This window comes from Rutidosis leptorrhynchoides, chromosome 9 (genome assembly GCF_046630445.1).
Source record: "Rutidosis leptorrhynchoides isolate AG116_Rl617_1_P2 chromosome 9, CSIRO_AGI_Rlap_v1, whole genome shotgun sequence".
NCBI lineage: Eukaryota > Viridiplantae > Streptophyta > Magnoliopsida > Asterales > Asteraceae > Rutidosis > Rutidosis leptorrhynchoides.
Genome location: NC_092341.1, coordinates 74858467 through 74870444, shown reverse-complemented (window position 1 = coordinate 74870444; position 11978 = coordinate 74858467). Strand labels below are relative to the sequence as shown.

The following is an 11978-nucleotide window of genomic DNA, read 5'->3' as shown; positions in this document are numbered from 1 at the left end:
TACCCCAAATCATCCGACCCACATACGATGCTAATCCACTTATCATCTACCCTATTACGTTTAGTTTCTTGAAAAGCTATAATATCAGACTTTTCACAAATTATAAGTTTTCTGAAATCGCTAATTTTTCAATCCTTCCCCGAGCCAAAACCACGAATATTTAAAGAAAGAATTTTCATGATAAAATAAAGCAAAACGAAGATGGAATGAAGGATAGTTTAAACTTTCCCTTTGTCCCATTCAAGGCCAATTTGATTTGCGAATTCTTCCAGGCCAACACTACTCTCCGATTTCTCAGCTTGTACTGTACATCGTGACTTTTTGGACCTTGACGAATTCGGTCGGCTGACACTATCTTTCTTTTGGTCTGAATTACCTTTTGAGGAATTGAATTTCTTTGATTTCTTCTTTTTGTCTCCTTTGTGCTTCGATCTTTCCAGACATTTGGCTCTCATTATCATTGAAGATGAATGCCACTTCCTGACACTTTATCATAGGTCGCTTGAGGGGGCTTTCCTGTTGGTCGAAATTTCAATATGAACACCGTCGTCACATATCCCAGCAGTATCCTCAATATTATATTCATCTTCCTCAGAGGGAACCTCACTTTCAGGCACTTTACTCTTTCTGTTCCGTCTTTTTTTGTTGGAAGCTCCCCCTTTTTCAAGGCTATTTTTTGTTTTGTGGTTGTTTGGGCCTTGTTCCTTTTCGTTAGGCCCCGATAGATTTTCATCTCCACTCGTTGGCCCAACATTATTTTTGGTAATTGGGTCTTCAGGCCCAACCGTATCCTTTTTTTCAATTAACTCTCCCTCCTCAAGCCCAATATCACACAAATTACCCACCAACCCATCATTAACGATTGCATTTAAATCAGGCCTATTTTCCTCCTCTGGCCCACACTCCTGCCCATCTCCAGCATTGTAGTTCTCGTTAGGGTTTAGGGGTGATTGCATCGAGTTTTGCCCCATAGATTCACTGTGATCGTCTTTTGGGTTTCCCACGTCCCTTTTCAGTCTCTCATCATTAATGTTGTTTGTTTCGGGAATGATTGAGTCGTCATCATTAATGCCCTTGTTCTCCACGTCACCACCAACGAAACCCGATTCTTCATCTTCAATTGGGATTTCCGGTGAAGTTTTTTCGGCAACAACTTCATCTTTATCTGGTGGATTTTCAGGGCGTTCAATGTCATCATCACTATCAAAAGGATAACTCGAATCATCGTTTTCAGAAATATCTTCAGAGTCCCAGTTGCTAACGGTTTCATCTTCCAAATTGATTTCAATGATATTGTTGAATTCCTCCACTGCTTTCACGTAAAATAGACTTGTACCCGCCCTTAGTCTGATGGTTTCATTTATTAAGTTACAGCCCCATACTTTGACTAGTACTCTGCCTGCAATAAGACTTTGGTTACCAGAGAGTGAGCAGTTGTCTGTATCGATTATTTCACCCCACCATTGCCCGATCAAACGAAAGGTTTTTTTCGACCAGTACTTAACGGGTACACCCATAATGTTTACCCAAGTGAGTCTTCCAGTAGATTTGTATTCGCTGTCTCCCATCCGTAGGTTAGAAAGCCATTTGTACAAGAAGTGATCTCTTTGTTGAAGTATGTTTCTTGCCGTCATTCCATTTATACTATTAGTTAATAGTATTATTAATCATTAATATGACGATTAATGGAGTCCTTTAGTATTCATGGAAGTTTCACTTGTAAGACTCAATAAATAGAGAGTCATGTCATTTCGTTGAAAATACAAGTGATAGAGTAACGCACACACATATGTCAGAGAAGAGAAATTAGTATTCGTGTTCGTTTAGTACGAAGCAAACTGTTGATGGAATCTTAGGTTGTGACTATGAAAGATTTCCATTTGTGATTGCTTTTACCGACTGGTGATCTAAATGTCGATCCTTCACTTCCGCTGCTAGTATTCAGTATGTATCGAATCTATCTATTTACTTCACGAAAAAATAATTTTCAAAACATCTTCAGTCGAATCTATCTATTCTAATCATTACTATCATACATTCCTTTGTAACAAACAAAGATATGCGAACCATTTCGTATGTTATTTTACTAGTATGGTCCATAAATTTTTGTTTTACTACATACGTCCTTGTAGTTTGTAAATCTTTCACTTATTGACGCTCATTAAAAAAACATCGTTAAATCCCCTCTTATGCCGTACACCGATACACGTGAGGGTTGAAATGACTATTTTACTCTCATATACATAGCGTGTAAAGAGATTTCACGATATTTTTATCGATCACTAGTTGAAGGGACCCTTATGTAAGATTTGCTAACCACATGACTAACTTAATTAGTAAGTTTTTTTTTAGGGGTGTCATAAAACATGTACTCTGTATCAAATTATGTATTGTATTGTTAGAGATACAAGTATATGTTAATCTAAAAACATAACTAATGGAAGAATTCAAAGTCAAGCATCCGAAATCTGATACTATAATTAAAGCTCACATAAAGTAGCACAACGAACATTTCAACCTTCTACGAGACGTTGAGAAAGATTGACCCGGTAAACTACAATTCGGGTCATCCATTAAATACTTAAAGGTCTATGCTGCTTTAGTAGAAAACATATAGTAGCCCCACTAACTCAACCTTTATGCCCCATCGTGACGTAATTATTGGTTTATTGCTGTTGTCATATTTTATAGCTAAATTTCTTATAAACCAATCATATTTTCCCTTAAATTTTGCACAAATTTTTTGCTTGTTTTCTTATCTACAATTTTATGAAGCTTGGGAATTAAATCATGTTCAAACAAAACCAACCATGATTTATCATTTACGCACCATTTTACTCTTCAACCAATTTTGCAAGTTAAAGATTTAGCTTAAGTGCAAAAATCATTGTTAACGGGTCAGTTTTGATGGTTATCATACCCTGATCTTTTTTTTTTTTTTTTTTTTTTTTTTTTTTTTTTTTTTGAATCATGATTTGTTCTGTTTTAATGCAGGAGGGATCAGCAAAAGTTTGTGTTATAGAATGCAAAGCCTTACTCATGAAGTTTTGGAGTATCCATATAATAATAATAATAATAATATAAGTAATTGGAAAGTAAGCATTTTTGTAGTATTTGCATATTATGTGTTTCTGAAAATATGTTTCGTGACAAAACTTAATTGCACATGAAAAATTATTTAGTAACGACTTTGTAAAGTATTACGTAATTTTTTTTAATGAAAACCGTGTCCGTTTCGATGGATCACTTATTCGCGAGTGATCGGTTTGATTTTCAATTTATTCGGCTCTATTTGTTCGGTTTAAAACTTTAAAAAAAAAACATATTTAAGTTTTTGTAACAAAATCCGAAGCCAAATCTAAAAAAGAATTTGAATTCCGTTCGGTTAAAATATATATAATCAAATCTTAAACAAAATAATCATAAAAAATCATGTTTGAATTTGACTTCTGATTTTAAAATCAGTTTATGGTCTATATATATAAATAATTTAATACACTAATACTTGAATTCGGTTTAACCGAGAGTTCGGATTTGCGAACCCGAACAGAAAAAACCTCATAAATTTACTGCTTTAGAATTGTTAATTTGAAGGCTTAAGGTTTGTAAAATGGCTACACCAATTTTTCACTCACTTCTATCAATCATGACTTTTACATTAGTAATCTATGGTGAAAAATCAAGACTAAAAAGTTAGTACAGCTCATTTGTCACTGTATATTTAAGATTTTAAATGTAGTTTTGGTTGATATTTGATCAAAACAGGTGCATGCTTCAGCATGTTTGGAAGTTCAAAATCTTATGAACAAAATCACCAGAATATTTACAGCATTAGACTCTGCGCGACCCCGATGCAAATCTGGATTACAAGTGTTGTTATCGTTACACCGTTGTATGGAAAATTGCAAGTCACATCTTCATCATTGTTCTGAGTCCAGCAAACTTTATTTGGTAAATCAGTATTTATATATTGTTATTGTCATTGATCTTGCAATATATTGTTATTGTCATTGATCTTGCAATATATTGTTAATATACATCAATTATCAGTTATTAATGTCATACTTTTTACATTTGATTGTTTGTTATTGTTAATAGTTGACCATAATAATAATATCAATGACTTGATTCAATAACACAGGTTAGTAAACTTTTTTCAGGCAATCTGTGGAGAAAGAATAATTTTTAGGTGCGAAAAGATGCGTAATTCCTTAGAATCATGTTTGAGCCAACTTCAGAACATGGTCGAACCCACTTTGGCTGCTCAGGTTTGTTGTTACTCAACGTTCATTGATCATTTGCATATATATTGATTGATGATCTTTATCATATTATTGTTTGTCTTGCATATAGAGATTTCAAATTTGATGTTTTTTTAATGGGACGATATAGGCTGTAAACCACCAAAATAATTCATACACCACTAAATATGTTTTATAATGTTGTTGTACTGTACAACCCTTTAATGCATATTTAGTAATGTATGGATACTTTTTTATGCATCAATCATCATTAATGGATTAAACTGTTTAATAAAAAGTTAGCTATTGGTGCAACGGGTTAAATGGGTCTAATGTCAACCAAATTGTATTACATATCCAAGAATATGTATTGTTATCAAATAAATTTGACCAGAAGTGTTTCAGGTCAATCCAACCCAACTCGACCCATTACAAAAATGACCTGACCTGTTTGACCCGTTACCGATTCTACCTGCTGCTTTTGCAACCTCTAAGTTTTCCTTACACAATTTAACGCCAATTTGTTTGTTATTTCAGATAGCCCAAATTGTAGATTATCTACATACCGTAGCGTTTACGTTAGATACGTCAGAAGACGAAGCAGGACGAGTTATACTTGCTTTACTCTATCAAGACATAAAAACATCAAAAACTGCTAATAATGAGGAACTCAAAGCTTTCAAATTTGCAGCAGTCAGACTACATATGACATCCCCGTTAGCTCTCGTTATAGAAAAACGATCCATACGAAAGATTATAACCAAAATCAATCATACCGACCCTGCAAAAAAGAAAATCATGAATTATTTGTTATATCTTGTGAGAAAATATGGAAACTCAATCAAAGCACAAGAAATAGGTGATGGTTTTGACTCATTTGAACCACCCATGAGATTCGAAAACCGACATCAGACTACATTTTCTACTGCGAGCTCGTTACCTAGCTTTAACGGTTCTCTTGGGAACCTAAATCTCGATGTAAACAATCTTTCGTTTACATCTTTAGAAGCTGATACCGAAGATGGACTTGGTGAGATTCAAGAAAAAATTGAGGGGCTTAAGTGTCGGCCCATTACAGACGATGGGCCCGACTTGTTTATACTTGGAAATCTTTCTGTACTTTCATGGGCATCTAGACGCAAAGCAGTCGAAGATGTGAAAGATCGGTTAAAAGATGATCAAGAATCGCATGTTTTTATATCTACAAGTTACATCAAACCGGTTTTTAAGTTTCTGAAAGAGGCTCATCGGTTAGGTGATTCAGGAGCCAAAAGACATGGTGCAGAGTTACTTTTGATCTTCTTGAAAGAATGCAGGTAAGCTTTAATCTTTTTGTATTAGTACTTTTACTGTATATTGGTTAGCTCTTAAGGTGCGTTTGTTTACTTCTTAATTGAATGGTTCAACACTCAATGTTGAACTGTTCAAAATTCATTGCGTTTGCTTTTGACATCTGAATGATAAATAATACTGAACCGTTTAACAATCTGTGATGAACCGTTCAGCAATCTGTGTTGAACCATTCAAATTTTGAACCATTCAGCCATTAATCATTCTCTTTTATTGATTCGCTTCTAATTCTAAATTTCATGATACAGAAGCGACGTTCCACCTTTACCAAAAGATGCAATGCACGACCTCGTTTTATTTCTGGACTCAGAAATAACCGAAGAAGCATTACTCATATTAGAAGTGATGACTCGTCAAAAGCATTACATTTCGGAAATAGTGACATCTGGCATTCTACTGTTTGTCTTAAAACTCATCGTAAACCAAAAAAGCAAACACCACAATGTGACTTTACGAGTTCTTTGTAACATGTCAACTCACATTGATCTAGGACATCACCTCATATACCTAGGTTTTATAGAACAACTTGTCCCATTTTTGGACGATCTTTTGTTGTCTGGTTACTGCGTTAAGATCTTTAAAAACTTATGCGCTATCGAAGAAGCTGCAGCTCACTTTGTCGAAAACGAGAGGTGTATTGTGTCGATTGGAGAGTTACTTGAAGTCGGTAAAGAGGAAGAGCAAGAAAACGCGCTCGATATATTGTTATCGTTATATTATCAATGTGAAGATGTGCATGATGTTCTAATGCATAATACCATCGTTTCATCGTTGACATATATATCGGAAAACGGAAGCTGTAAAGGTAAGTCGATTTCGATCGAGTTGCTCAAGTTGTTAAATAATGTCCAAGATGATCATTCTCAAGTTTGTAGCTTTACAGACACATCTCAAAGTACAAATAGTGACCCTAAAGTCAACAACTCTGGTTCTAAGTCAAAAGGATTACTTGGTAAGATAATATCAAAATTTAGAAAATCTGTAAAATAGCTTTTTTTTCATTGTTAAAAATTGTACCTAATCATAGTACAACGATCTAGTTGATATGCTAGTCTTAGTATAGCTTTTTTTCGGACCCTTAAGGGGCTTGTGCACCCTATTACTTTTTTTTTGGAAAGGTTCGTTTATAAGTGATTTATTTTTGGGATGATGATCCTTACACAACTAATTAATTTTAGCGGTAGACAACTAAATATGCTAGACTTTGCTGTACTACAACTTCATGAAGTATGTTTGATTGTGTACTGCTAAAAAATGGTTGTGTACAGATCACTCACTGCCCTTATATTTGCTCTTCGGTAATGTACATATATATGTAACGTATGAACAAGGTTTGACGAATGACCTATTGCAATAGATAACTTTTATTTCATCGGGTACTAGATTTATTTTTTTGTACGTGTTTAATTATTAAAACATCATAAAAAATGCCAACCTGGCAAGTGGCAACCTGGTTTGTCAAGATTTCCCTGACTTTAGTGTTTTTCATTGATCTGTTCATGACAATCACTTTCTGCAAGTAATCTGAACATTTGTTACTTTCATTAGTAATTTTTTGGTTATGATAATCTGAATTCAGTTTATTATAAGCTATCTGATATCTATTTTTTTTTTTTTTTGTCTGATATTTATGTACAAATCATTTGTTATGAAATAAATGCAATTCCTTAAAGTGCAATGACCTCTTTCAGTGTTGATACATCCTGCAATTATTTTTTGTTCGGGTTAATATTTGGTGGGTCCATTTTCTACGTATAACTCAAAGTTATCAGTCCTTTTAAATTTGTAAGTTTAGGTGTAAATTAACGTCTTTTACGATAATTAACCACTTGTTATGCTTTAAAAGTGGTTATGCTTTAAAACTGAATAAATATTTTTCTAATCAAATAAGGGAGAGAAACCAAATAGGTTTAATGGGATTGAAATGTAATAGAATGTGTCTCTTATGATTACAAAAGTGTTGGTAAACATTATTCGTGTGATTGAAAAGTTGAGAGACATTATTCTTTTTATAACAAAATACTCTCCCCGTGTCATTAACTATGTGAGTAATTATTTTGAATTGTCTCAAATAAATGTTCATTTTCATTTTACAATTTCTTTTTAACTAAAGTTTTCTCGGTTTAGGTTATCCAAAATGATGAGTAATTCAACCTCATACTCTAATGTATTCGACTCATTTTCATTTTACGATAAAAAAAAAATATTTTGGTTGATAGGTATATTATTTGACTAATAAAAGAATATGTACAAAAGAGGATTTTAAAACTACATGTTCGGCCAAAATTGACATAGCGCATAAGAAAATATTCCGTATATAATATCAGTATGAATGTTTTTTCACGGAGCATTTGTTTTAACAACCTTATATGTATACCACCTCTAGAGGCAAAGCCAAAAAATAAAAGTTAAGGGAGACTCGACTTTTTTATAAGCCATAATATTATAACTGAGGAACGTCGTGGTCACATATTTTGAACGTTAGTACCAATTTCGTTTTAGTCCTTCAACCCATTTCTATCTTCTACTAGTTTTCCGTAATAACAATGATATATCAAACATTAAAACATTTCAAACTAATGTAACTTGCACCGAATTTATTGAATAAGAATGGTTAAATTTGAGTTGTTGAGGGTGGTTGAGCACCACCCAGTCTCCCTTGTCTCCGTCACTGACCACATCTGAATGTTCATTCAAAGTTAAAAATTGTACATAAAAAGTAGACTTATTAAATTATTTAAAAACGACTTTTAAATCTCTACGAATTTAATGTAAAAGCAATATATGTTGGACAAGAAATTATAGCATTAGTGACCATGACTTTAAATTAAATTAAATCGATAAAACAAAATCAAATTATAATAAGGTGAATGCCAAACTTACTAAGGTCCCACATTATATTAAATTCTTATTTTTAATTATTTTTATTTGACAAGTTACGTCGTTGATCTTTGCAGTTTACTTCAAACTACATGGATGCCCCAAACTTTTTTTAGACATGGTTGGTTGCTTCACTTTGCAAAAGTCACACGGTTGATCACTGAGCCTAACGATCATTATATATGTTTGTACAATTCTTGGCAATCCTTGTTAGTAGAACAAGGGTATTGAGACCTGATCACTAAATGGATGATATGATGATGGATGTATGCTTGTTGGCGATTCCCCGAAGGTAGTGCGAAGGTATTGCACTTTACGCCGCCAAGATACGAAGGTAACTCATTGAGAGTGTTTGTGTATGAGTGATTATGACTTGAGTGTGAATGCCTTGTTCAGGGATCATGTCCCCTTTATATAGAGTTAGGTGGTAGCCTTGTTACTAGTTTTCTAGGCGGATTCAGTCTTCGAGGCAATCTCTGACGAGACAAAGGGGACTTTCCCTTCGGCTGACTGTGATCCCTGCTGGTCCAAGAAAGCTAACCTGCAGCATTCCTCTTTTGTCATTTGGCTGTTAGTGGTAACGAGCCTGGTCAACCCGTTAACTTCTCTCTTTCAGTCTAGGTGATCTCGTGACTTTAGGAGAGGTCCTTGTCCATTGGTATCCGTGATCCCTTCGTCAATACGTTCCTTCGTTATTATTTCTTCGTATCACTGAAGCGGATTTGCACCAACTCTGAATATTGGGATTCTTGTTTGGTGGCACTCTTCTTCTGTCCTTTGAGCGCCATTATTTGATTTCAAGGGTATCCCGCCCTATGATTTGTATTCGACATATGTATTCTTGTGATCCATCCTTACGTCATCTATCATTGCTAGGCGTGATACCTTCGTTAACGTAGCTTCGTGTATCTTGGCGGGGAGATACACTATCAAGCCCCCCAGTTTAATTTTACGAAGCTTCTTAACCAAGCTATGTTGAATTAAACTTAATCTGCCACTTGACTACTTGATTTGACGTTTCTGATCTAAGCAATTAATTACCCGGGTGTTGTTTTACCTTTCTGCCCTCGCTAATTCTTTTTGTTTCAATAAGACCGCTGGTTAAAATGGTAATTTGTAGGTGCGGTTACCAAAGTAACTCTGTAATTGATGGGAAGGTTCCTGCTCTATGGTAATAAAGGGTTAACTTTTTGATTTTCTCTTTCCTTTTCCTTTTCTTCTTCTTTTGCTATTCTTCATCGTCTGATCATATTTTCCATTTCAAAAAAAAAAGGTATTGCTCCCCTCTTGTCGTCTTTTTTGTTATTTTGTTATGGCTAAAGTAGGGCTTCAATCGATTTCTAGTACCGTGACCCCCGAGCGTTTAAAACGCCTCTGTAAAACCCTAGGTCTCAAAGGAGACGACATGATTTTGCCTGAATCTGGTAAGTTTATGCTAGATTTTCCGGCGGATTACGTTGGAATGTACACTCAATCATTTACAGAGTGCAACCTTAGGATTCCCATTTCATCATTCTTTCTTAGTGTTCTTGATTACTTCAAAGTCCATGTTTCGATTGTTCACCCTCTTGCCGTTAAAAAGATCTTGGCTTTTGAATATATGTGTAAAGCTTATGGCGGTCAGCCTTCAGTTGACTTGTTTCGCTGTTTCTTTCAAACCGGGGACGCTGGAAATTGGGTTACTATTGCCAAGCGTCGCAAAAAGAGGGGTAGCGTTACTGATACTCCCATGTGTTTCGCTTCTTCCGTTCCTGATGTAAGGAATTGGAAGGATTCCTTCGTTTTCATCAAGAAATCTTTTTTCTTTCCAGATAAATATCCTAATGTTTTTGACATCAAATGTGCCACTGTTCCCAAGCAATATGGTGATCCTATCCCTGAGGATGCTAAAGATGATCCTCTCTTTAGTAGGATTTGTCGTCATCCTATAATTCCTTCAACTCTTCCAGATTCCCTTCTTTTTAAACTCGGCATGGCACCTTCCTGGGAAAAAGGCGAAGCTATTCCTGTGTACTTTTATGGGGAACGGGGTAGGTGTTGTATGTCTTAGGTTTTATTTCTTGTTCATACTTGCTTGTGTCAAATTTTTTGTAACCTTGCTTTATTTTTTGCAGAGATGTCTTTGCGAAATGTTATCAAATCTTTTGGTGTGAAGCAAATGACTGAAGCTGTCCATGCTAGTACTGTGGTTAAAGAGCTTGGCTCTCCCTTCTGTTCTGGTTTTATGGAGGTGGACAACAAGCTAGAGAAAGTCGCTGAGTCGAGTGCTCCCAAGGTTCAATCCTATGCTAAGGTGGAGTCAAGTGCCCCCAAGGTGCAACCCATTGCTAGGGTTGCTTCGGAACATGAACCTATTGATGTTGATGCTGAACCTGATGTGACAACCCGGAAATTTCCAACCAAATTTAAACTTTAATCTTTATATGTTTCCGACACGATAAGCAATATTTGTTAAGTTAAATTGCAAGAATTTTAAACTACGTTCATACATTCATTCAACCTCGACCATGTTCCAACGATTCACGAACCATTAAACGAATATGATTATATATGTATATGTGTATATATATTATAACTTGAAACGTAAACAAAATATTAGATTAAATACTTTATATGATTGTATCTATTTCAAAATATTTATCAATGGAATTAGAAGATAAGATCAAATGATTGAATTATCAGATATATTGAATTATGATTACAAGTCTCTGTTGAAAGGCTCACGTTGATTTGAGAAATCTTTTCGTTTTAACAATATTCGGAAAATGGTAAAGTGATTTATAAATAAGAATAAATTGTCAATCATTGAGAACTAGACAAAGGATAGTGGAAGATTGAATCTCATAAAGACTCGATTGATCTATTTAGTTTCAAACGTACAAAAACGTTTTCAGTTTAAAAAGAACTTTATTATTAAAACGTATATAACTTTTATAAATATCTAGAACCACTTTTGACAACTCATTACTTAACTAGTATGATAAAGATAACGATATTTATATTTTATTTTATTAAATATATATAACGATTTAAATTAATATTATATATATTTATACGCGTATTATACGTACATAGTTTTATACTTTTACTATACTTAAACTTTACCTTTACTTTATTTTTACTTTACTTTAACTTTAATAATTCACTTTAATAATTCATACTTTAATAATTCACTTTAATAATTCATACTTTAATAATTCACTTTAATAATTTATACTTTAATAATTCACTTTAATAATTCATACTTTAATAATTCACTTTAATAATTCATACTTTAATAATTCACTTTAATAATTCAAAAATCTATTATAAATAGAATTCAATAGGTTTCATTATTTCATAGAAACTTGAAAATATTTTTCTCTAAACTCTCTCAATCGATTTACATATATATATTTACTTCGTATTATTTCAAGATATTATTAGTATACATAAAATATTACGACGGAGTGCTGTCCGAGTGATTTCGAAATTGTTTTTCGAGTAGGATAGGATTAAGGAAATTAT

The 11978-nt window shown here is 33.9% G+C and overlaps 1 protein-coding gene across 1 annotated transcript; it reads left to right on the top strand.

Moving 5' to 3' along the window:
• The first annotated feature begins 2692 nt into the window (after window positions 1-2692).
• Window positions 2693-6963, top strand: LOC139866158 (U-box domain-containing protein 5-like). Its single transcript, XM_071854298.1, has 6 exons — window positions 2693-2897; window positions 2995-3095; window positions 3766-3951; window positions 4161-4268; window positions 4779-5557; window positions 5840-6963. Exons 2-6 carry the CDS (start codon window positions 3024-3026, stop codon window positions 6579-6581), a joined length of 1887 nt encoding a protein of 628 aa, XP_071710399.1. The 5' UTR covers window positions 2693-2897; window positions 2995-3023; the 3' UTR covers window positions 6582-6963.
• The last annotated feature ends 5015 nt before the right edge of the window (window positions 6964-11978 follow it).